The sequence below is a fragment of the Daucus carota genome, chromosome 7 (assembly GCF_001625215.2).
Source record: "Daucus carota subsp. sativus chromosome 7, DH1 v3.0, whole genome shotgun sequence".
In the NCBI taxonomy this organism is placed as follows: Eukaryota; Viridiplantae; Streptophyta; class Magnoliopsida; order Apiales; family Apiaceae; genus Daucus; species Daucus carota.
The window spans coordinates 26,264,271-26,288,019 of record NC_030387.2 but is presented as its reverse complement, the minus strand read 5'-3'; the positions used below and the strand labels follow the sequence as shown (position 1 = coordinate 26,288,019).

The 23,749-nt window shown below is 34.5% G+C and overlaps 4 protein-coding genes across 6 annotated transcripts; 2 read left to right on the top strand and 2 right to left on the bottom strand.

Annotated features, from left to right (window-relative positions):
- Window positions 1–1,282: 1,282 nt before the first annotated feature.
- Window positions 1,283–1,660, top strand: LOC108195706 (uncharacterized). The gene has a single exon (XM_017362678.2). It carries the CDS (start codon window positions 1,283–1,285, stop codon window positions 1,658–1,660), a length of 378 nt encoding a protein of 125 aa, XP_017218167.1.
- Window positions 1,661–2,482: 822 nt separating this feature from the next.
- Window positions 2,483–10,626, bottom strand: LOC108193356 (OVARIAN TUMOR DOMAIN-containing deubiquitinating enzyme 1). Its single transcript, XM_017359962.2, has 9 exons — window positions 10,445–10,626; window positions 8,300–8,509; window positions 5,811–5,876; window positions 5,637–5,720; window positions 5,410–5,532; window positions 3,819–3,871; window positions 3,628–3,677; window positions 3,418–3,518; window positions 2,483–3,023 (listed from the first exon to the last, which is right to left on the bottom strand). The coding sequence occupies exons 2-9, from the start codon at window positions 8,489–8,491 to the stop codon at window positions 2,757–2,759; spliced, it is 936 nt and encodes a 311-aa protein (XP_017215451.1). The 5' UTR covers window positions 8,492–8,509; window positions 10,445–10,626; the 3' UTR covers window positions 2,483–2,756.
- A 5,394-nt stretch (window positions 10,627–16,020) lies between these two features.
- Window positions 16,021–19,798, top strand: LOC108193342 (mitochondrial carnitine/acylcarnitine carrier-like protein). 3 transcript variants are annotated; one of them, XM_017359947.2, is made up of 4 exons: window positions 16,021–16,163; window positions 16,596–16,672; window positions 18,332–18,723; window positions 18,997–19,798. In XM_017359947.2, exons 3-4 carry the CDS (start codon window positions 18,332–18,334, stop codon window positions 19,493–19,495), a joined length of 891 nt encoding a protein of 296 aa, XP_017215436.1. In that variant the 5' UTR covers window positions 16,021–16,163; window positions 16,596–16,672; the 3' UTR covers window positions 19,496–19,798. The 3 variants fall into 3 exon arrangements, with proteins under 3 accessions (XP_017215436.1, XP_063937819.1, XP_063937818.1); XM_064081749.1 differs by having other exon boundaries at window positions 18,195–18,723; XM_064081748.1 differs by having other exon boundaries at window positions 16,065–16,167.
- Window positions 19,799–20,632: 834 nt separating this feature from the next.
- Window positions 20,633–22,467, bottom strand: LOC108193341 (UDP-glycosyltransferase 83A1-like). Its single transcript, XM_017359946.2, has 2 exons — window positions 21,848–22,467; window positions 20,633–21,770 (listed from the first exon to the last, which is right to left on the bottom strand). The coding sequence occupies exons 1-2, from the start codon at window positions 22,332–22,334 to the stop codon at window positions 20,887–20,889; spliced, it is 1,371 nt and encodes a 456-aa protein (XP_017215435.1). The 5' UTR covers window positions 22,335–22,467; the 3' UTR covers window positions 20,633–20,886.
- Between the last annotated feature and the right edge of the window lie 1,282 nt (window positions 22,468–23,749).

The window sequence follows — 23,749 nt, the reverse complement described above, 5'->3', positions numbered from 1 at the left end:
CTTTGACATGAAAATTCAAGTTCAAGCTCGAACTTAAAGATAGCAAGCTGACAATTGCCGAACAGCTCGGCAACAAGATGACATGATATTTAACATGTGAGACCCAAAATTGCCAACACCATCACTAAAGATTATCAATTTGATAATCTATATATGTGCCCCTAGGGCCTAGGCCCCAGACATGTATATGTTCATCAAGTATGTTTTCCACATTATTTGTAGGGCAAGGCTACCGTTACAAATATACATGACTTTATGATATATCCTATTTCAAATTGATACCGTGAATGAAATTGAATTAGATGATCTTTCTTGATTTTACTTTATTTTAATCAAATTTTACTAAGCTTGATTCTTGAATTAGTTTGGTAGAGCATTTTCCTCTTTTTGACATCCCTTGCAGTGGGCAGTTTAGGTTTTCCGGTAATTTCAATATTTTGATGGTAATCACGCCCAGGCTACCGGACTTAATGATCAGTCCAAAATTTCGATGATTAGGTGAATGTCATCGTGGGAAAAGGAAAGTGCAGTTTATAGTGTTGATCTTGCAAGACCGGGATAAAGAAGTAGTTATTGCAGATGTTATTTTTTCTAGCACATTTGGTTGATGCTAGGGTGATCACTAGTCACGGTCCGGATTGAACCACACAATCCGCAAGGTTAGACCCGATTTTAATCCTATCCAAACTGAAACCGGCATGTGATACAGAGTTATGGTTTGAATAGTTTAAGAAACCACAGATAATGGGTTGATTCTTGCCATAATTCTTACTCACTAGTCACTACTCTTGACATGGATATATACTAGAACGCTCTAGTTACAATGTTAATTTCATCTCTCTCGGACGACAATAAAGTATTCCCATGATAAGAAAATAAACAATGTACCTAAAAAGGAACCACTTGTATTACTACCATTTACCAAACCTGATAACGAATATTCAAATTAACCGGTTTTTAAAATTAGGCACTGATGGTTATATAAACACTCAAATGATAAAGTATTAGCCTAGCAGGCCAATCCAGTGACAACCCCAGAAAGCTCCCTCCCTTTATAAAACTCAAATCTTTGACTCTCAAACCAAGCAGTACATGCACACACAACACATAGTCCAAAACCCCATTCAACTATAGTGCAAAGCATCCAGTTTGTTAGGTAATCATACATATTCACCTAGATTATTATAAATACACTTAAACACAAAATGCATGCTCATTCTCATGTTATCCTTCACACATATCTTGACCAACTAACAGTTCCCTAGAGCAACTTCAAATAACGATGGGCTGTTTAGTTTTTCTGACACATTCAGTATTAGGAAGGCAGTCGCGCCTAGGCTACCGGACTTTATCATCCGTTGGGGATTATGATGGTCGGGTTAAAGTCGTGGTGGGGAAGGAAAGGAAGGAGTTCTTGGTGGATCCCCTTGTTTTGGAAGAAAACCCTTTCAGGGTCTTGATTGATCTGGCTAGAAAGAATGATAACAAGGAAAGTGCAGCTGATAATGATGATTCTGCAAGACGGGGTAGAGAGGAGGTCTTTGTAGATGTGGATGTCATATTGTTTGAGCACATGCTGTGGTTGATGCACAATGACTATTCTTCTTTGTTTCAGCTTAATCTCAAAGAGATTGTTGATTTCTATGCTCAAGATATTTAGAGCTTGATCTTCATTACAATTTGTTGGTGTGTTAATGAATGGTGCTTTGTTAATAATGCATGTCTATTTGCATGACTAGACGACTAGACGTTAAGTATTACATGGGACGACAATTTACTTTTATTGATTCATTACACAAATATAATACTTACTAAGCTCGAACTCTCTAGGAAAAAAGAAAAGAAGAGCAGGATGTGAAAAGGACAGGGTTAAATGGATTATGGAGTCTTTGGCTGGTTTGCAACTCAAAATAAGTAGGAGGGTAATGACACTACTTCCATAGTTCCATATACGATAAATTAGTAATATGACAACCCTATATGTATTTAATTCCGTAATCAGCTACCACAATTGTTCTTAAAATATGACTTCTACATCAATACCATGTTCGACATCTATCCTATACTCTGACATTAAGCCAACGTACCATGTTCGACATCTATCCTATACTCTGACATCAAGCCAACGTTTTTTTCTTATGCAAAGGACATTAAGCCAAAGTTAATATTACTGATTGTTGTCAGTCCCTCTCATATATATAAAGAGAGGGAGAACAATAGGTTATTAACACATTGATCCTACAAATTTGTCTAAATAGACAGATAACCCCTAAAAAATGTCTAGTGGCAAATAAGACTGCTTCCATATACCGATAAATTGGTAATATGACACTATAACAATTACAACAAATAATACTAATGCATTTTTCGGTCAATTACAAAGATTTAACTCAAGCGCACATGCAATGAAAAATAACCATCCCCCTCTTCCGAGGGTTGACAATATCTATCCAAACAGGAGCTTCCATCATTTATAAAAAAAGAGATTCAAGTAGGGATATCCATATACATATTAAATGTGCACATATCTAAAATTGTTTACATAGCTAACTTTACGACAAGAACGATATAATTCGGATCATAAACGGGCTCCCTTGTATTGATACATAAAAAACATTGCTGCAAAGTTATTTCATTTTGGTTGGTGGCATGATAAAATGAATTTAAATCATGGATAAGACTTCATCAGAACCAAGAAGTTGCAACAGTTTGAAAGAAACCCTCGTTCCCCGAGTCACCTACAACAAATTACAAACTCACTTGCAGTACAAAATGTCATAGTGGCCTGGCCTGTAGAGCAGAGTGATATATGGCTTGCTCGCTTCAGATCCACCACTGGCAGTGCTCGGGAGTGCCTCAGAAGTAGGAATAAAATCATGGTGATTTACACTGGTGCCACCAGTATCACATGAACTCCGATCGAGATAGACAACACGTATAGGCACACCTAATGCATCTGATAAGGCTGTTATATGAACATGGTCACTCTCTTCTCCCATTGGTTCCACTGAAGACTTGCAAAACTATATAAAAATAAGTTTAATAAGGAAAAGCTATATACACCAATTTAAGTCATTATAAGTTCTAATATTATTATTGATGTGAAATCTTGTTTATGGACAAACTATATCCCTCCATAACCCCGAACACAGGTTAACAAGTAATGTTACGGAAAAATTCAGCTTCGTTCAAAAAACTAATGATTATATGTTCATAAGAATAGAACCACACAACTTGGATTTAATTTTCTTTTCAATTACAAATACAGTTATCTACAAACAGCCAGCCAGTATGCAGTGTTATGATTACCAAAGGATATAGCTATGCTGCATACAATGTAAATGATCACAAATGGCCATATACTCTGCAGGACTGTAGAAAATATAATAAGACACACATTTATAGATTGAAACAAACCTGCTCCACTGTCGCATTACTCAATCCCATTATGAAAGGTTCGAAAAATTCTGACCGTCTTTTTATTTCACCAGAGGTTACAAATCTGAAGAACATCACAACTATCCAATAGACCATGTTAAATATAAACAGATTATTGATAGCAATTAAACCTTAGATATCTTTTTCAAGAAACTTGTGTTGAAAATGTTCTTTAGTTGTTATCCTCACCATAATCAGATACTGACTGATCTCGACATCTCGCTACCAACTCCTCCTGACTGAGACCAAAACAAATAAATTGAAAGCAATAATGGGCAAGTGCTACAATCCTAATTAACAAAAACACAGTCAATCTCACTCGTAAACCGCTTTTCTTATAGGTGCAATAAAATAGAATATTGATGGTAACATCTACGAACCTTATGGAACCTTCATTCCCTTGCAAAACACTTTCTAGCTGCTCAATGAATAACTGCAATTTACACCAAAAGACCGTCGATTACTTAATAGTCCAAGAGTTGGAAGGCAAAAACCTTCACCAAAAGGAGTGACAGATTTATCTTACAGGGACGGTAAGAACAGGATATCAAAACATCCACACTCAATCTATTTATTTCTCAAACCAACACATTTTGACCCATTTTCCCATCTTCGTGTACACAAACACACACGCATGCAAACAAAAATAAAAAATCTACGGTTATATGATGAACAACTCTTATTTTTGCACAAACATGCTGGTCTGAATATTATTGACAACATTCCACGCATCAAATACTAATCAAGTGTAATACTTCAGTGACTGCCCCAATTTAGAAAATAAGCAATACATTTAATTGATAACAATCACATCTGTCATCAATTGCAGCCAGCTACAGAATAAAACCATATGCATGTATCACTATTCAAATTTTCCCTATGGCTCATATGAATTTTACTAGAGCAGGAAATATAAGAAACTGCATTCTACTCATTAGTAAACTTACAAACAACTGCAACGGTGGTAAATTCCCCCAATAGTCCCTTAATTCTAATCTTCACTGCAGTCACTTTTATCTTCTAACCAATTACTATTGTGAGTTAAAATGCAGACTTCATGTATCTTTGGCTACATATTATGATGCAAAAAACATGTGGAATTGGACATACAAAGGTCATTTCTAGAAATTAGTATTTCTACGGTGCATCTTTCAATAACCAATGACCCAGTCTCCAGATAGATCAAAAGACATGGTTAACCATCTATTTAAGAAATGATCCAGTCTCGCATCTGCCAAATAGATCAAAAGACATAATTTACCATCAATGTGTACACAAAGTGGTGCAATAAAGCATCACATAAATAGGCAATTTCCCAGTGATGTGTGCTTATTAAGATGTCAGATCCTATTATATTTTAAGAATCTAGGTCAAGATGCTGTCTAGAAAGCTCATTAGCTTTGGAGTAACGTTTGTTGTCAAAATGAAGATACTCTGCCAGGAGGATAACCATCTAAATGAGAACCTCCAAACACCGGACATTTAAACTAGGTATATGATTGCTGTGCAGCAAATAAAAAAGATGGTTGTAGAAAGCTCTATGTTTGTTAAGATATTCTTAAATTGTAATTTATAAATATATTAAATATTATTATTTTGTGCGAGTATCCAAACAATACTTTATGGGAAAAATCGCTAAGAAAAATGGAGAAGATACTTTATGAATTTGCTTTAAGATTAACTATAATAATATTGCATGGGTGGGGAAGCTATCAGCTTGGATATGACATGTGGTGATGTGGATACTGTACGCAACAGGAAACAAATAAGATTCAATTATATAGTATCAAATTATAGTCATCAACTAGACAACTGCCCTATTTTTAAAAGCAACCTTTGCTATGTCACAAATCATATGTAGCTGAAGATCAAAAAACAATCAGATCACACTACCACTCACAATCAAAACACAGCACCACAATATAACCAGATTGCACAATATATCACAGAAAAGCATATAATCATTTTTACCCCGAAAAAATCTTCAAAAGTAAACTCTGTATATCCCAAATCTAGAAGGGTCTTTCTGCATTTCTCAACACTGGCTTTAACACGATCAACTTCCACTTGGTCTTGTGTTTCCAAAATATGCTCCTTATTTTGGCAACAAATGATTTGTAATTAACTGAAAGTACACAATCAATAACAACACAAGTAAAAGTCTGAAAATCTACAAAAATCGTAAACACAGCACATACAAGATAAGAGAACATAAAGCTTCGAAAGAAGCAGTTCCCGTCTCCCCTTGTCCGCCTGAGGGCAGCATATTGCTCATTCAGCACCTTCATTAAATATCAAATACAAATTACAATTTGAGAACCACTGAATACAAGAGAGCAAAACTAGGGATACTTAGAAAAATAATATGAAACCTTTATTTTCTCCAATAATATAGCGCTGCCTGACTGATACTCAGCTGCTAATGATGATACAGGTTCCTGCAGCCAGTATACACAATTAGTTTATATCACAAAAAGTGTAAAACTGAAAGTGCATAAATCCATCTATAACCTGATGTTCAATCTTCGGTAATCTTTCTACCTATCTGGTCCCACACATTTTGCTCCCCCCCCCCCCCCCCCCCTCTCTCCCCCTCTCTCCCCCTCTCTCTCGGGATTTTTTTTTAACCTACAGCTCACCACACCCTTCCAATCCCCTTTTAAACAAAGTAACCAGTATGTCAGTCAAATCCTTGTTAACGCCCTGCTCCCAAGTTATAATTAGGGAGGAAAGCAAGTGAAAATGAAGTAAAGTTAGGCAACTTTCACTCCTGTTTGTGCTCCTGAGTTTTTTAAAAGGAGGAAAGCAAGTGAAAGTGAATGCAAATATAGCACACTTTCACTCCAAAAAAGTTTCACTCCAAAAGTGGGATGAAAGTGAAAGCACCTTTACTTTCACTTGCTTTCCTCCCTAATTATAACTCGGGAGCAGGGCGTAAGCTACAGTAAGTGTGAGATTAAATTTTTGACAGAGAGTTGTACGTATAGCCAACAAGTTGTAGGTTCACATAAACCTGTATAACAAAAGGACAATGACAATATTTAATCTACAATTTTATATACCAAAAGCATAACTAATGATATATCTCAGTGAACCTATGGTCTTTCTTGGTTTGGGAAGTAAGTTGAAGTTGTAGGAGAAAAGGCAAAGAGACTTCCATTTTTTTTGTATGTTATTCAAAAAGACTGAACTGCATCAATCAACATACCTTTTTAGTTTTTGCTATATTAAGTTGTGTTGGGGTCTTGCAGCCAGACTCCATCAATGTTTTGTGAGGTTTTTTGGATATATTATGGAATTGCAATTAAAAATGTTGGGACGTTGTTTTACTCGAGTCAGAAAAGGTTAAGGACAGAATTAAGAGTATTAATATTAACTTTACAATCTAGAAAAGTTAAAACTTATTGGTTAAATAGTTCTAAAAACTGCATCAAGGACATAAAAAAGGAAGTTAAGCCTGTGTATGTTTAATATAAAGTTGCATGTAAAAGACATATATGGATTTTTGGGGGTAAAATCAATTACAAGGAATTTAAATACTTAAGCACACATTTGCCTCCCCTTAAGATTCAACCAGTATAGCCTTGCAGTTTTGGTGGCATTTATTTCTAGAATAGTAAAAAAAAGCATTAACATGTAAGGTTTAGATATTCTAATTTGGGCTAAAATCATCCACCTAATTTGGGTTAAAATCGTTCAACCTCAGTGTAGACTTTTGAGTTAAAAAGTAACCTACTCAAAATAGTTAAATGATACAACTGGCAAGCATCACTGGAACTACAGTAAGAGTGAAAGAGTGATAAAGTTCAATCGATATTTTCTCTTTATCTATAAATAGTGTGTTCTATTATTCGCATAAAAATACCTGTATCAGGTGTGAAAGAAAGAAGTGAGTTACTATTGAATGTTGATTCAATTAAAAAATAAAATCAACTAGTGATGTAATATATTATAGTTGTCCGTAAATCAAATTATCTACATCAAAATCCTTCAAAAGGACATATAAATAATAGAAAACCTGACACAAGTACAAAAGCCAAAAGGATATATAAATAATAGAAAACCTGACACAAGTACAAAAGCCATGGGCTTAAGATGTATAGATATTTTTCAACCATAGAGTAATAGATTCAAAGAGTTCCTCACTCCTGAAAAAGTAATAGGTTCACCAAGTTCCTTAATTTTAGCAAAGTTATAAGTTATAACTCAAAACAAGAAGATAAGAACCCTTGACAAGTCCGTGAGGTTCCTCATTCTTATCTAATCACAAGGAAAAAATTTATAAGATAAAACAAGTAGGCCATTCCTTAACCTCCTCTTCAGTTCCATAATTGAAAGTAAACCCGTTAAATTTCCACATGCTACTCAAGTGAGCGTAGAGCGATATCAAAGGGAGAGCATATAGGACTTGCAATCGGTTGAAAAGCAAAAGAAGTTATACCGCTTGTATTGTAAATATGTCAGGAATTAGCTTAGTAGTAAAATATAGTAGTATAGGGTAACAGTATTAGTAAGGGTAAGAGAGTCATTTACTATTCTGGACTTGGTTACGGAGTTCATGGTCTATAAATAGTTGCTTAAGCCATGTACTTGGAGATTATGTTGAATATATGAAATGGAATGATTTCCATCAATTCTCTTTCTCTCTCCATAACTGATCTGCCTTTCTCTCTCTAGGGTTTCTAACCCCATTCTATCTCTTTAAGCTCCTGTTCTCTTAGAATCTCTCTATCTCTCGGCTCATTCTTGTAGTTTCTCTTGTTATCTTACTGTTTATTCGTCTCAAATACAAAAAAATACCAAAAACATGTTCTCAGGAGGTCCTGACAAAATAACACTTGATGATCAAAAATCACCATACCTTGTCACCAACATATTGAATTTTCTCAGCTTCTTCAGCTAATATTGCTGACTGCTGCTGCATAATGTCATTGTCCTTGATAGTTTCCCAGTCATCGATCTCAGATGCCTTACCAGATGTCACCACATCTACTGTTGCATTAGCTGGAAGGTCCTCTTTATTTTGCATCTCCTTGTCGCTAACTAATAGCATGTGGGTAACACCGTCAACCTACATAGAAATTAGATATTCTTTTCACATGTACAACATACTTTGAACAATCAAGTAATTAGTGGAAGCAGAAAACAACAATGTATCTCCATTGGCGAGTTAGAATGGTCAAATGACACAGCCTTTAGTATCACAAAAAGGAGTTTTAACTTTTGGCATATACAAGTTGAATGACATTGATCAATAAGTTGGATAAGTAAGATATTAAGTAAGCTAGAGCCTTATAATTGCTTGACAACCATTATGACAATTTCTTTCCAAAAGTTTGTTTTTCAATAGTTTAACAAAATATCGATGTCCTATTTGTGAAGTTAACATAAACTGTCGTAAATCATATGTACTCCGAGATTATTCTGCAGTAACCTCGTCCTAGAAAATATTTCGCAGCAGTATTCAGCATAGTTTTGCTGCACGAATATGTATTTGCAGTTGCACTAATTTCATTGAGATTTATAAATGGAGACAACGTATACACCTGACATTCAACTGCAGTGATGCCAGTTATATGTTTCTGTACCATATTAAAAATATTTACTCCTTGGTAAAACTGCAAGTGTACTCCCACAAAAGCATAGGTGTCAAGAAAATACACAACCACCAAGTGCAAGAGGACTCAGTAGTTTAGGCACAAATCATAAAGAAAAGCACTAAATAACAAAATCAACAATTTTACTCATACTCTGACTACGTAACAAAAATTAACAGAAAATCAAATAAACAAAGTCCAAAGCAGACGAAATCAATTAGCATGTAGTTAGCATTACAAACTAATGTTATAGTTCAGTTCATCACAAACTAATGTTATAGTTCAATTTATTACAACTTAGAGCCTTTGGAAGTAAATCGCCCAAAGTCAAATACCACTATACCAAAATTATTACGAGCCCATCTGGGTAAACTTATGAAAATGACATATGAGTTATGGCTTATAGTGACTTAATGTGACAAGTGCACAACTTAAATTGTCTATTTGGTAATTTATATCATAGGTGACTTCTAAGTTATTAAAAATGTAATAATAAAAATAAATTTCATATGCTATTCGTTTGAGTGATGAAGTTGACTTTTATTAAAAAAATCATAAAAATAAAATAAGTTGTTCAAAAAAGTACATCCTACCAAATTCCGATATTGAATAGTTTTTAGCTTATGTTTAACTTTAAGTCAGTTTTTGGCTTATTACACAAATAGACAATTTTTAGTTTAAAGTATAACTGGCTTTAAGCTCCGGGCTAAAACCCATACAAATCCGCTCTACATTGGGCCAGATCTGGTCAACACTTTATCGTGGAATAAGGGAATAATCATTTCCTCGTTATTATCAATATCACTCCAGCGGAGAATTTCTCGAGAGTAGCTAGGCTCTTTCAAATCAAGGTGCTGGATTCTAGGCCCAACCTCATACTCAATTATGCAGGAAACCTACATTTGAATTAACTTAGGAAAACAATTTGTGGCACAAGCTAATTGCTACATGACATCTTGCCACATCTTAATACATCGTACACAAACAATTCTACAAAATAAAAACTCGATAATTATATCGCAACAATCATTACTTGTTTCATTAAATAAATCTCAGAATCTGCATTCCTAAAGTACCGACAACTCGAAACAAGTAAACGAGTAATTTACAAAACCGATTCGCTTCCAAAGGCTGTAAGTTGAAATTAATTGAACTATAACACAAACAAAACCTAACAACAAAACAGCAGAAATGTTGTAAACACTAAACCCTAACTGAGCAGCAATTGCAATCCTAAGAATTGATCAATGACCTAGAATCTGTTAAGATGAATATCTGGTAATAATAATACACGTCACTGAACAATAAAGAAAATAGGTTGAATTACGTTACAATGAAGCTCAATTACACATCAACAGCAGTCTAAGATAATAGTGTGTGTCTGTGTGAGAGAGAGAGTGTGCGCGAACCTGGTGGAATCGATGAATCGAATGTCTCGATGCGTCTGGGCTCGGTGCTAGCTAGGTCTTTGTTTTTAAACACGGGCCACTTTTCGGTTTTGTAACTTCATTTTGGGTTTTTTTTCCTTTTCCGGTAAATTATTTTTTGGTTTTTTGGGCAATACGAAGGTTGTTTTGGAATTTGAGATGACAGGGAGTTTTCGTGTCAATGGAAATGAGATATTACGTTTTGAATTTTTTTTTTTTCTTGAAAATGAGAATAAATCTCAACGAGAATCGGCAATTCATCGTGATAATTTTTTTATTCAAGAAAGCTTATTATCTAACCGTCGGACATGCAAGATGACCGGGAAAATTTAGACAATAAAACTTTAATGTCCGAAAAGAAAAACCGGTCTTCTTTTAAGAATACTGAAAATAAAACAAGAGAACCAAGAAAAATATAAGTCGAATATTTAATAGATTACATTAAAATATTCTCACAATCATGATAACTCATGATTGAGGCAATTAAGCTCGTGATTGAGGCATAATAATAAAATATTAATGTCCTTAATTAAGGCACAATTAACGCCCTCAATAAAGAGACACAATTTACACCCTTAATAAAGAGGCACAATTTACGCCAAAGAGGCACAATTTACGCCCCCAATAAAGAGGCAAAATTAACGCCCCCAGTTAGGAGGCACAATTAACGCCCTCAATTACGATGCACAATTAACGCCCTCAATTAGGAGGCACAATTAACGACCTCAATTACGAGGCACAATTAACGCCCTCAATTAAGGCACAATTAGCGTTTTCCTTTCTGAAACCGGATCCCATCCCGAAACCGCCGTCACTGCCACCATCGACCTCTACCACTATGCTATCGGTCAGGTTGCCTCATCATATGCGAAACGAACAACGAAGCGTCTCATTTGTACCACGAAAAATCACCAAAAACACCAAAACCAAACAAAACACAAGGATTAAACAAACAAACAAAATTAAAGTCAACACCTTTTCGTAATTCCACTCAAAATAAATCAGAAAATGAAAGTAACAAACAAAAAAACGAAGAAAAACCTGAAAAACAGAGTTGCAATAGCAAGTATTACCAAAATTCTCAAGACCAAAATAACGTTGCCTTCGGGAAAGTGATCGCCGAGAGTTTTCTCGAGTTTAGAACCCGTAGCAATATAGACATGTGATTAGTACAACTCTATGTTTTAACACACCTCTCAGCTTTAGTTTCCCTTTCAATCCCAACAAGAACAGAGATCCAAACATACGACTACAGTGTTAATTACATTACATATATCATACTACTGGTTCAAGAGATTTGTATCAACAGATTGAATGACCGCGACGAAGACTGTGGAGAGAAAGCATCTCTCCGCCAATTGGGGAGGAGGGATATTGATGAACCTTTATATATTCCTATATTAGAATGAAAAAAAAATTGACAACCCATTTTGAATAATTGAAATTTTGTATTTTACTGATTATTTCAAGATTTGAATAAAATTGCATTCTGATTTAAAATTGTGTTTAAAATTATGTCAATGAAAATGAGATATGCGAGAGTAAATTTCCTTGTAGACCACGTTTTCATTGTAGTGTTGTGATCAGCCATCTTGGTTATTCATTATTTTTAATGTAACGATCCTTATTATTCTCCTTTGATTACTTTTAAATTATGTTTGGTGGGCGAATGTTGGTTATAACGTATAAAATACGGATCACCAGTTATAATTAAGGACATTAGTTATGATTTTATATTTTATGTATCCCTCTGTATTATGCAATAGTTATGTCCATCTATGTAATTGTTTGCCAACTTCGTTCATTATCGATTTTCATTCTTCTTCTTCATCTTAAATTCAACAACCTTCATCGTGCTACACCTCCATTGGTGTGATTGATTTTTGTTCTTAAACATAGTTGAAGAGAATGATGACAATTATAATGGATTATTCAGCACATCCATTGCATATCGTACATATGCATACAATGAAATTGCAAGATAATGATGACAATTATAATTAATTGTTCTGCAAATAACCTCTAAACATAATTGAAGACGATAATGGACGGTTCGGTGATTCTGCTAAGCACGAAGCTATAAAACCGAGGTACATGATGGTATTGCAGTCCTATTTACAGTAAAGAGATTTGTAATTCAAGAATTATTATAGAGAAGTACACGATAGTTAGTGAATATATTCTATTCTCCAAATAGGGTTGCGCTCAAGAGAGAACCTACCCTTAAAATAGAACCATAGAACCATAAGGTTTTGTTGCAGAACCCTAAATTTTAAATAAATTTTTAGGATCTAAATCTAAATACATGTTTTTTTTCACGTTTTTCCCATTGTTGTGTGTGTTCATAAAAAATTTAAAAATATAATACATAGATATTGACATTTTTTTTCATATGAAGTTCTGCTGCAGAACGCTAACTAATATTTAAGTTCTGCTACAGAACCCTAGCTAATATTAGAAATAAGATAAGGGTTTTATGAGTTCTCTCTAATGGTTCTCTCTTGAACATGACCCTCCCTAAATAATCAACCATTCATTAATTTTATAATCCAATATTAGATTATTTGGTTTATAAAGACCACACCAAACTAAGTACCACACACGTATATATTTCAAAAAGAAATCATATCGGGTTAAATATCAATCAGGTGACTCATTGCAGCCCGATGACTCAAGTTGGTCACTGATTGAAAAAGTGACTCAAATGAGTTCCCCATTTAAAAATTTGTATCAGAAATATCACTCTATCGTTAGTCGAAATTCTGAAAGTATTATATATTGAATTTCGTACATTTTTTATGAATGGTATTGCATCCAAATGAAAGGTATCGAGTTCTACTATTATAGCAAATATTTTTAGATTTTTAAAATTTGATCAACTATTTATTTTTATTTAAATCATATAAAACAATCAAAAAATTAAAAATAAATAGTTGATAAAATTTTAAAAATCTAACAATATTAACTAAAATAGTAGAACTCGGTACCTTTCATTTGGATGCAATACCATTCATAAAAAATGTGCGAAACTCAATATATAAAATTTTCATAATTTCGACTAACGATATAGTGATATTTTTGATACAAATTTTTAAATGAGTAACTCATTTGAGACACTTTTTCAATCAATGACCAACTTGAGTTATCGGACTGCAATGAGTCATCTGATTGATATTTAACTAAAATCATATCTTATGTTCATCAGAAAGGTTACGAAATATAATAATCTATTTAGACAATTTAGACAATTAAAATCATAAAGAAGTTAGAAATCGGACAGATCTCATACGAAAGTATTAAGAACAAAAGTAGCAAGAAGAAGCCATCAAATCAGGGAGATTTGATTTTGAGCTGTGACTGTAGTGAAATTGAGATGGAGGAAAGTTTAGAGTACATGTGAAGGCCTTAGTTAAAATTATCGTTTTAATAGCGGGCGAAATGACGAAAATCTTACTACAAGTTTACAAAAGTTGTTCAAATATAGCAAATATTAGTGGTTGATATTATATTTAGAAAAAAGTAATATATGTGATCGAAGTGAACAAATTTCTATATATCTATACTATACTATAATAAGCCAAGATGGGTATAATTTGTAGTCCAAGGTTTTAGTTATATTTTTTGGTTTGGTACTGTCCTTTTGGTACTATAACTCTATAAATGTGGAGTCTATTAGTATTATATTGTTAAACAGTTTCAAATACTAAAAACACTCCTAACAATCCATTATCATATAATATTTCATTAATAAAATTATAATGATGTTATATATAAAATTATAAATATACAATTTTGAATATTTTCTTTTAACAAGAACCTTCATATAACTCTTTTTAACTTTAACGTGTTCTATTTTGATATAAACAACCTTTTCTAACTCTAATCTTAAAAGTTATTGTTGTCAAAAAAAAACCAAGATTACAAAATTACGTTGAAATTTGATTGATTTGATTACTAAATCTTTTCAAGGTATTAGCTATATTTGGAAAAGATTTGAATTTTTAGATTTTTTTTATTTTTAAATCTACGTGTACTAAAATCGGATTAAATGCACTAAAATCCTGATATATATATATATATATATATATATATATATACATACATATATAGGGCATTGCTCAAAACAGAACACCCTTAAAAGAAGAACAAAGAAGAACACTTTAGAATCAAACATAGAATCTCATCTAAAACTTGAATTAAATTCTAACTTTAAGCTAATTAACCATTTATTATGAATAATAATAGTATCTAGCATGTTTAACAACAATTATGAATTAAAAATAATATGATTCTATGTGATATTAGTCATGTAAAGCATATATACATGATTCTATTATGGATTCTGTTTTGGATCATGTTCTGGATTCTATAATATTTCATATTAATAATTTGGATAGATTTGGATGTTAAATATCATATATTAAGTTTAGTTAGTGCTTAAAAATGTAATTATAATCATAACAAATCATTTTTTATGAAAGAAAAAGTGTTATAATAGTGTTCTGTGTTGTTCTTTTTTTAAAGTGTTCTGTGTGGAGTGCAACCCTACACACACACACACACACACACATATATATATATATATATATATATATATTAGGGTTTGTTCATTTTCAATTAATCGGGAGAAAATATAGTCAGTTAAATAATATAATTTAATTAAAATTCAATCTACTAATATTAAAATACTAATAAAATGATGTTAAAACTTAAATTATAAATAATAAATTACGAATTATATACCCGTCCGTGCTTCGCACGGGTTAAAAGCTAGTTATTTATAATATGATTTATTCAATTTTAGTTAAGTAGAGGTCGAGAATAGGACTAGATTTCATAATTGGCGGATATTCGAGGAAAAGGCGAAATTTCACGCCCGAGTATAATTGGCGAAACTTTTTCTTTTTTGAGAAATACCATTAACTTTATTTATAAAGTTATAAATAAAATTATAAATATACAATTTTGAATATCTTTCTTTTAACAAGAACTTTCATATAACTATTTTTAACTTTAACGTGTTCTATTTTTTCAATATAAACACGAACCATTACATAACCCTTTCTAATTTTAATCTTAAAAGTTATCGTTGTCAAAAAAACCAAGATTACAAAATTACGTTGAAATTCGATTGATTAGATTACTGAATCTTTCAAAAGTATTATACGATCGGCTATGTTTTGAAAAGATTTGAATTTTTTGATTTTTTGATTTTTAAATCTATGTGTACTAAATTCGGATTAAATGTACTAAAATCCTGACACACATACACACACATATATATTTATTAGGGTTTGTCCAATTACAAGTAATCGGGAGAAAATATAGTCAGTTGAATAATATAATATAATTTAATTAAAATTCAATCCATTAATACTAAAATACTAATAAAATGATGTTAAAATTTAAATTATAAATAATAAATTACGAAAGTGTACTTAAAACATAAAGCTTAACACGTGAAAAATAGAATTTTCCACGAAAATTAAAAAATGCACAATATTTGGAATTATTTGTTAAGTTTGGGTTTCAAGTTTAACCAATTAATTAACCTCTGCAAAACTACTACCAAATCGAGGGATAAAAGTGTGGAGATTCCATTCCATTTCCATCTACGTCTCCGTGCACATATATATCAGCATCGCTATTCACCAGTGAGCGCGCCTTTGGACGCCACTTGTACCGGAGATTCCACGTCCATGTATGTCAGTCTGTCACTGTTACATTCCACCTCTTACGCACACACCCATTTGTGATATACATTTGCTATTGCTTTGCTCATTTTAGAGAGAGGGAGAGGGAGATGGAGGGAGGGACGGAGAGAGAGGGGGAGAAAGAGAAAGAGGGATGGGAAAGGGAGAGAGGGAGGGAGGGAGGGAGGGAGAATGGGAGAGAGGAAGGGACCTAGAGAGAGAGAGAACATGAGTGTGTGCTTACTGTGAAATCCACTTATAACCAACCAACCAACCTCCAATCCTTGTCTTACCCACCACCCTCTTCATTTTTTTCTATATGATCTGATCCACCAACTCCTTCTTTGTTTCTTTAGTGACCCCTTTTCTTTTGTTATTTCAACACTTTTATGTTCATTTCATTCACCATTTTTTGTTTATATGATTATTCATTGTATCAGATCACATTCACTTGGTACAAGTGGGCTGGATTTAACTGAGGGACCCTGTTCTTCAAGATCCCTGAAGATTTTTCAAGGTTTGATCTTTTTGTCATTCTTTTGCTCTATATGCAATTACTTGTTTTTCTTCTGCATATTGCAAGCTAGTTTTTATGCTACAATCTCTTTTTTCTTTTTAATCTTTTTACCAACCTACTTAATTAGATAATTGTCGCTTCTTTAAATTTTAATTTCTCCGCACTTCCTTGTTATTCAATGACTATCCGCGTGTTTTGTTGGTGTTTGACGTGATGTGATTAAAGCACGGATTTGTCTTCAAGATTTACGGGTTGCAAAAATGTTCGTGATATTGTATGTTTCAGTCATTAACTTAAAAGCATATGAAAACGGGGACTGATGATTCCAAATGTGGGCACGTAGGGGAGGGGTGAAGGAACCTTGCCACTAAGCTGTGGCAAAAATTCAACATTTGGGTTGCATTTGTTAGGATGCAATCATTTTGTTATAGCTTCGTTCTTTCTTTCTTTATTTTTTTTGCTAAATTGTTATAGCTTCTTTCTCTTCTGCATAGAGGGAGTGTTTGGTGACTGATGTGTTCTGAAACTTAGTTATTTTGTTTGATAACTGTCTTAAAACTTCAATGTATATTATTCAATTTTCTTACTTGGTGGTTGTTGAAATGAAAAATTAAAAGAAGTGATCATTTAATTAAAAGTTTGACCACCCCCCTGCCCGATGTTCAATGATGAGGTTGATTGTTGCAGTAGCACTTTGGTTTCGTACATTTTGTACTCATTTTATTGTATTACCTCCACCCTCCCTCCTAAACAATGATAGAGATGTAAAATATCTATGCATTCCTGTGTTAAATCTAATTATATGAAAATGAAGCAATCTTATGTATCTTACATATGTAACTTTAGCTACATGGAAGACTCAAACATTATTATTTTAAAGAGGTGCTGCATTCACCAGTTTCTCTTCATTTTTTAATAGATGTCGGATGTAGCTCCTTTCTGGTGATTCTTAATTTCCAGTGTGATTGGAGGCTAATAATTTTCTCAGTCTTAGTGCAAGTTTTATTTTTGAGTACAATCTTATATATGAGTATTGTATTTATGATATTTCTAGTTGTATATAAAATGTCTTTAACGATTATGAAGGCGTGCACAAATCTTTTTTGAAATGAAAACTTCAGTCCAACATGGTTGATTGGTTTCTTCACTTTTGCTCATATTACTCTACTGTTATTAAACACATCGTAGTTATTATCAGACCCTGATTTTTAGACTTCATAACATGATCTAGATGGTTATCTAAAGGTTTACAGCTTTGTAATATCAAAAATCATCACTGTGCAAGGAACTGCTTCAAAAGTTTTGTCATACTTGTGTTCAGAATCAATCCCCCCCCCCCCCCCCCCACCCCCCAAAAAAATAAAAAATAAAATAAAATAAAATTCCCAATGTGTGAATGTGATGCTCACTGTATTACTGCCTGAGCATAGCTAATGATGAGAAATCTAGTCAACCAAGACAGCCACTGTTGTGTCCTCATGTGCTCCATTTCTTTTCTGTTTTTGTTTACATTTAAATGTAGGTCCTTGGGTGCTGCTGACATCTTGTTTACAAGAAAATAAGCCTCTTCAGTTCCTTAAAGATTGATCGTTTATTTTTATATGTAAGTGGTTGCAGCTGAGTTCATTTCTTTTGCGTTGGTATCTGCGGTTTGTGCAGATGGGTGACGTGGCTAAGGACTTGACTGCTGGCACAGTTGGAGGAGCAGCACAGTTGATATGTGGGCACCCTTTCGACACCATCAAGGTCAAACTGCAAAGCCAACCAGTGCCACTACCTGGTCAGCCTCCTAAGTTCTCTGGAGCAATAGATGCCGTGAGAAAGACTGTAGCAGCTGAAGGTGCAGGGGGGCTGTTCAAAGGTATGGGCGCCCCACTTGCTACTGTTGCAGCTTTCAACGCCGTACTTTTCTCAGTAAGAGGACAGATGGAGGCATTTTTAAGGTCAGCACCTGGTTCTCCGCTGACAATTGAACAGCAAATTGTTTGTGGAGCTGGGGCTGGAGTTGCTGTCTCCTTCTTGGCCTGCCCAACTGAATTGATCAAGTGCAGGTCAGGAGATAAAACTGCTGGTTATGGAATGCTTACTTCTTTTAATGCCGTTCATGGGTTTGTTATTGCGTGTTATTGCATATGTTTGTTTCTCTGCATCTAAAGAATTTGACCTGTCTGGACTGTCCCGTAATCAGTAATTACAGTTTACTTGCATAGCTGTCCCTCTTTTTACGTAGCTTGTTTACAAATTTCAATTTGCATTTAACTATTTATGGATAATGTCAGGGTTTTCCATATTGCTTATTCGCTGATAAATTTCTATGAATGCAGATTGCAAGCCCAGAGCGCACTAGCAGATGTTGGCTCATCTGGCGTTGCAGTAAAGTATGGGGGACCTATGGATGTAGCAAAGCATGTTCTTCGATCAGCAGGTATGAAGGGTCTGTTCAAGGGATTGGTGCCAACAATGGCGCGTGAAATTCCAGGAAATGCTGCTATGTTTGGTGTATATGAAGGCCTAAAGCAATACATAGCAGGAGGTCAAGACACATCAAAACTGGGACGAGGCTCTTTAATGTTAGCAGGAGGCTTTGCTGGAGGAGCATTTTGGATATTTGTATACCCTACTGATGTGGTGAAGAGTGCGATTCAGGTTGATGACTACAAAAATCCAAAATATTCTGGCTCAATTAATGCTTTTAAAAAGATCTTAGCTTCAGAAGGTGCCAAAGGGCTGTACAAAGGTTTTGGTCCTGCCATGGCTCGAAGTGTTCCTGCAAATGCAGCATGCTTTTTGGCATATGAGGTGACAAGGTCTAGTTTGGGGTGACTGTTTCGACTGACTTGTTGGATGGCCATCAGCTATGCCCTTACTGTTCGCGATCATAATCCAGATTCTTTAATCTATATTATCTTGTAAGTTTGCCCAAAATTCCCTTTTAGGTTCTGGCTAAACTATACAGATGTTATAAAAATCAACTTAAATTTCTATTATTTGACTGGAATTTTCACATATAATCACGACATAATTTAAGATATAGAAGTGTCCCTTTTCAAGAATGTGATTTCTTAACTGTTGGATTAGGTGTTCGCGTTCAGGCCAATGTTACTTATTTTCATATACTTTTGGAATGATCAGATGTGTGTATATAGGAATTAACTTCCATGATAAGTTGTATTTCCTAGGTAGTCATCAATTCCTTCATGAAATTCCCAGGAAGTAAAATTGTGTGTGGTTAATAGGAAGTTGCTATTTTGTTTAGTATAAATTGATATGTTCAAGATAGTGTAACCTACAATTTTGTTCTGACCCTTGAGGGCATAGATATGTTAAGTTTCATTCAAAAACTTGAGAGTTAAAGAGAAAGTAGCTGGTGAACCGATAGCTGCTGCAGTTTAACTCCTTCATGCCTTTTCTTTCAAGGACGGATCGCCTGGATTCTGTTATACTTGTATGTACTCAAACTCTTCTTCTTTCGTTCCCAAGTAAAACACACACATATTGGCTATCACTTGCACAGTCGCACACGCCACACAGAAGTCATTCAAATGAAATAGACCTTCTGCTACTTCAACTAGAAGAAAGAACCACAGTTCAATGAATGAGGCAGCTCATTCAAAATCTTTATGGCACAATGTTCAGGTAGTATATACATTTGCTACACAATATTTTCTCGTTCTTAAACTTTGCATTGTTTTGCTGTCTTTAAAGTTATATTCTGTCCTCCGAAGACTAAAATATCGTACCGGAATCAGTGTTTTAAAAACCGAGAATCGGGAATCGGGAATCGGACTTAATCCCCCGAAATAAGGATTAATCGGAGATTAATTGGATTTGTCGGAGATTGATTAATCGAATGATTAATTGAATAATCGTGGATTTAATCAGTTTGACCATTTACAGGCTATGGATTAATCGCGATTAACGACCGATTTTTAGTATAATGATTGGAATGAGAAACTGCAGTAGTAAAACATCAGAACATCCTTCAAACCATTAACCTCGATCAAAGAAAAACCATCAACCTCGATCAAAGAAAAACCATCAACGTTCGGAAAAACCCACGACTGTAGCTTCTTACTGACATGGGAAATGAAGAAGACAAGTAAAAAACAAGTTGACGATGGAAAATCAAGCTAGACTGCCTAAACATGAAGGGCTGTCGCCATTTGTAACTTTAAGTAACGACAACAAAGCAGCAACAAGCATCTTTGATGAATTCAGGCTTTTAGGTACTTGATCAAGCTTTCAAAATTCTGGTACGAAGAGCCCCCTTCATTTACACTCTTTCTGGCATCCCCCATCAGCTTCAATGCATTTGCCTTGATACCATCATCAGTTAATAGTTGATCAATCTTAGTCTTGATCTCATGCCTGGATATGATCCCATCTTCGTCGTACTTGAGTTCCAGACCAACTTTCCACGCGTCACAGATATAGCTCTTGTTCTGAAATTGATCCCAGAAATAAGGCCAGCACAGAAATGGTTGCCCGTGGCTCACTCCCTCCATTGTTGAGTTCCATCCACAATGTGAAACGAAACAAGAAACTGAAGTATGAGCAAGAACCTTTTCTTGAGGCGCCCATTCAACAATCTTTCCCCGGCTGGATGTTCTTTCCAGAAAGCCATCAGGGAATTCAGCTGATGATCTGTTGACGATGTTTGATCGTACAACCCATAAAAACAATTGCCCTGATAGTTCAAGACCAAGTGCTATTTCATCAAACTGCTTCTGGGAAAACAGTGCTGTGCTGCCAAAAGCAATATAAATGACCGAGTTTGAAGGTTGTTTGTCTAGCCAGCTTAAACATGACGAATCTTGAGACGAAAAAGTTCCAATTGAAGGATTTAAGTTTTTCATCGCAGGTAGTGGACCGATTGGAAGGATGTTAGGAACCAAGGCACAGGAGGATGAGTCAATTTCATCACAGGTGTTGCATAGAATGATGCTAGCACTTTCAGCAGCCTGTTTGGTAGCTAGAGCAATGTCAAATAGAAATTTCTGTCCAGCTGAATCACCAGAACGGTTCCAAGTGAGCTCGCTGCTTTTCAGCCCAGGAATTTCTTCTGATATACAGATGAGCTCATCTTGAATTGCTGAACCTGCAGAAATTAAACATACAGAAAAAGATCAACCATGTCTGTCACTGAATCAAGAACGTAAATGACAGTCCACATACCATATTCATCTATGACTCCTTCTTTTATAAGTTTTGGGATACGAAGTGCCAAGGCCAAACAACCAGGTCCTGCAGGCCAAACTGCAACCTGTTTAAGCCCCATTTTCCTGGCAACTTCTAGTGACCATCCGACTGTCAGATCAGCTATGACACAAGTAAGTGGCTCCTTGTTATCCGAGTGATTGATCTGCTTGATCAACTTTTCCAGATTGGCTGGCATGTATTTCTTAAGGCCATCCATCAACCCTTGTCCGTATCTTTGTTCAGGGTGTGAGTCCAATCCGTCTGAGTAGGCGACTAGTGTTATTGGACATTGTTCTCTGTCTACATCAGATATCACAGCAAGAACCTTTGCTTCAATGTATTCAGAATTGGCAAATGTGACCTTGATCCCGTGATAAGCCAAGTTGTACGCCAGTTTGATGAGCGGCGTGACATGGCCTTGTGCCGGGCATGGCACGACCAATACATGCTGCTGCAACTCCATGATTAATCAATAATCACACTGCAACTTACTTATAGACTCAGAGCATATTTATAATACATGACTCTCCTTGTTGCAAGTCTGTCTGTAATGGATAGGAGTCTAGGACATGGGCATTTGTAGCCACAGAATCAGCTTGCCGAACTTAAATTGGCAATATGATTTATTAATGAAGATGGCTAAGTTGCACTTTTCAAATATTTCGGCAGATGACATGACACTTGCCGGCTATAAATAACATTTTCAGTTTCATTTAGCAACAAAAAAAATAAAGTATTTCTGTGATGGGCTAATTTGCACTGTAGCTTCTTATTGTACTCATCTCTTAGATGATTTTATTTAAATTTGTCGGTTCTGCCGTAGAAAAGATGCTGAATTGTTCTCTTACTCTTGTTTCTCTCCTCATGCAGTTGAAAGTGAGTTGTTTTTCTGGATTTTTTTCTTTAAACCTGTTACAGATACTAATAATATCAATAGTGCGGGTACTAGCTTGTTAGTTAGTTTAGCCTGAAACATTTTCTTGAACCATCTAGATCTCCCTCAATGTATATAATTGACAATCAGTCTATATGTAAATTAAGAAAAACGCTAATGAAATTTGATACTCCCTCCGTCCCATTTTAGTTGTCACGTTTTTATTTTTGTTCATCAAATTGACTAAGTTTTGACCAAAAATTATAAGTCACTCACTCATTTATTTTAAAAAACTGAAAAATTACATCTTAAAGTAGATTAAAAGTTATTTCCGTTGATATATTTTTTTTATTTTGTCAATTCATAAAATATTAATAAATTCCAGTCAAACTTAGTCAATTTGACCGGTACAAAACCAAATGTGACAACTGAAATGGGACCGAGGGAGTAGTTTTCTTTGCGCCTTCTTCAATTTTGTGTGATACAGTTTGTTAAAGTGACATCATTGGGGCTGTTTGGGTTAACTTAAAATAAGTGACTTCTTGCTTAAACTAAGGAAGTAGAGTAGAAGTAAGAAGTAAATAAGTTAATAAAGTGTTTGGAATAGAAGTGGAAGCTGTGAGAGAGAAGTTAGCATTTTCAGCTTCTTAAAAGTGCTTCTACTTATTTACACAAACATGTCAAGAGAAGCAGAAGCCAGAAGCTGCTTCTGCTTCTGTCTGCCAAATAGCCCCATTGATTTTTTCCTATTAAAATCTTTTTTTTATGTTTGTATTTCTATTTATTTTGTCTCTCATTCTAGAGTGTTTCATTACGTGTTCGTTAGTTGTGTTTGGGTGTATTCCACAATGAATATGTTGTAAATGATTCTATTAATATTTTTGGATTCAGGATAGAATGCGTCAAATCCGAGAGTTGTATTTGGGTGTATTTTATATTGGATCCAATGTGTTGAAAGTGATTCTATTAATATTTTTGGGTTTCGAAAAATTTGGGCCAAATCG

Excerpts from the sequence above, each read along its gene's own strand:
- LOC108195706 (XM_017362678.2), top strand. The coding sequence starts at position 1,283 with ATGGGCTGTTTAGTTTTTCTGACACATTCAGTATTAGGAAGGCAGTCG.
- LOC108193356 (XM_017359962.2), bottom strand. The coding sequence starts at position 8,491 with ATGCTATTAGTTAGCGACAAGGAGATGCAAAATAAAGAGGACCTTCCA. Across the intron at positions 5,721-5,810 it reads TATTATTGGAGAAAATAAAG|GTGCTGAATGAGCAATATGC; the intron begins GTTTCATATTAT and ends TATTTAATGAAG. Across the intron at positions 5,533-5,636 it reads GCTTTATGTTCTCTTATCTT|GAGCATATTTTGGAAACACA; the intron begins GTATGTGCTGTG and ends TGCCAAAATAAG.
- LOC108193342 (XM_017359947.2), top strand. The coding sequence starts at position 18,332 with ATGGGTGACGTGGCTAAGGACTTGACTGCTGGCACAGTTGGAGGAGCA. Across the intron at positions 18,724-18,996 it reads ACTGAATTGATCAAGTGCAG|ATTGCAAGCCCAGAGCGCAC; the intron begins GTCAGGAGATAA and ends CTATGAATGCAG.
- LOC108193341 (XM_017359946.2), bottom strand. The coding sequence starts at position 22,334 with ATGGAGTTGCAGCAGCATGTATTGGTCGTGCCATGCCCGGCACAAGGC. Across the intron at positions 21,771-21,847 it reads AGGAGTCATAGATGAATATG|GTTCAGCAATTCAAGATGAG; the intron begins GTATGTGGACTG and ends TAATTTCTGCAG.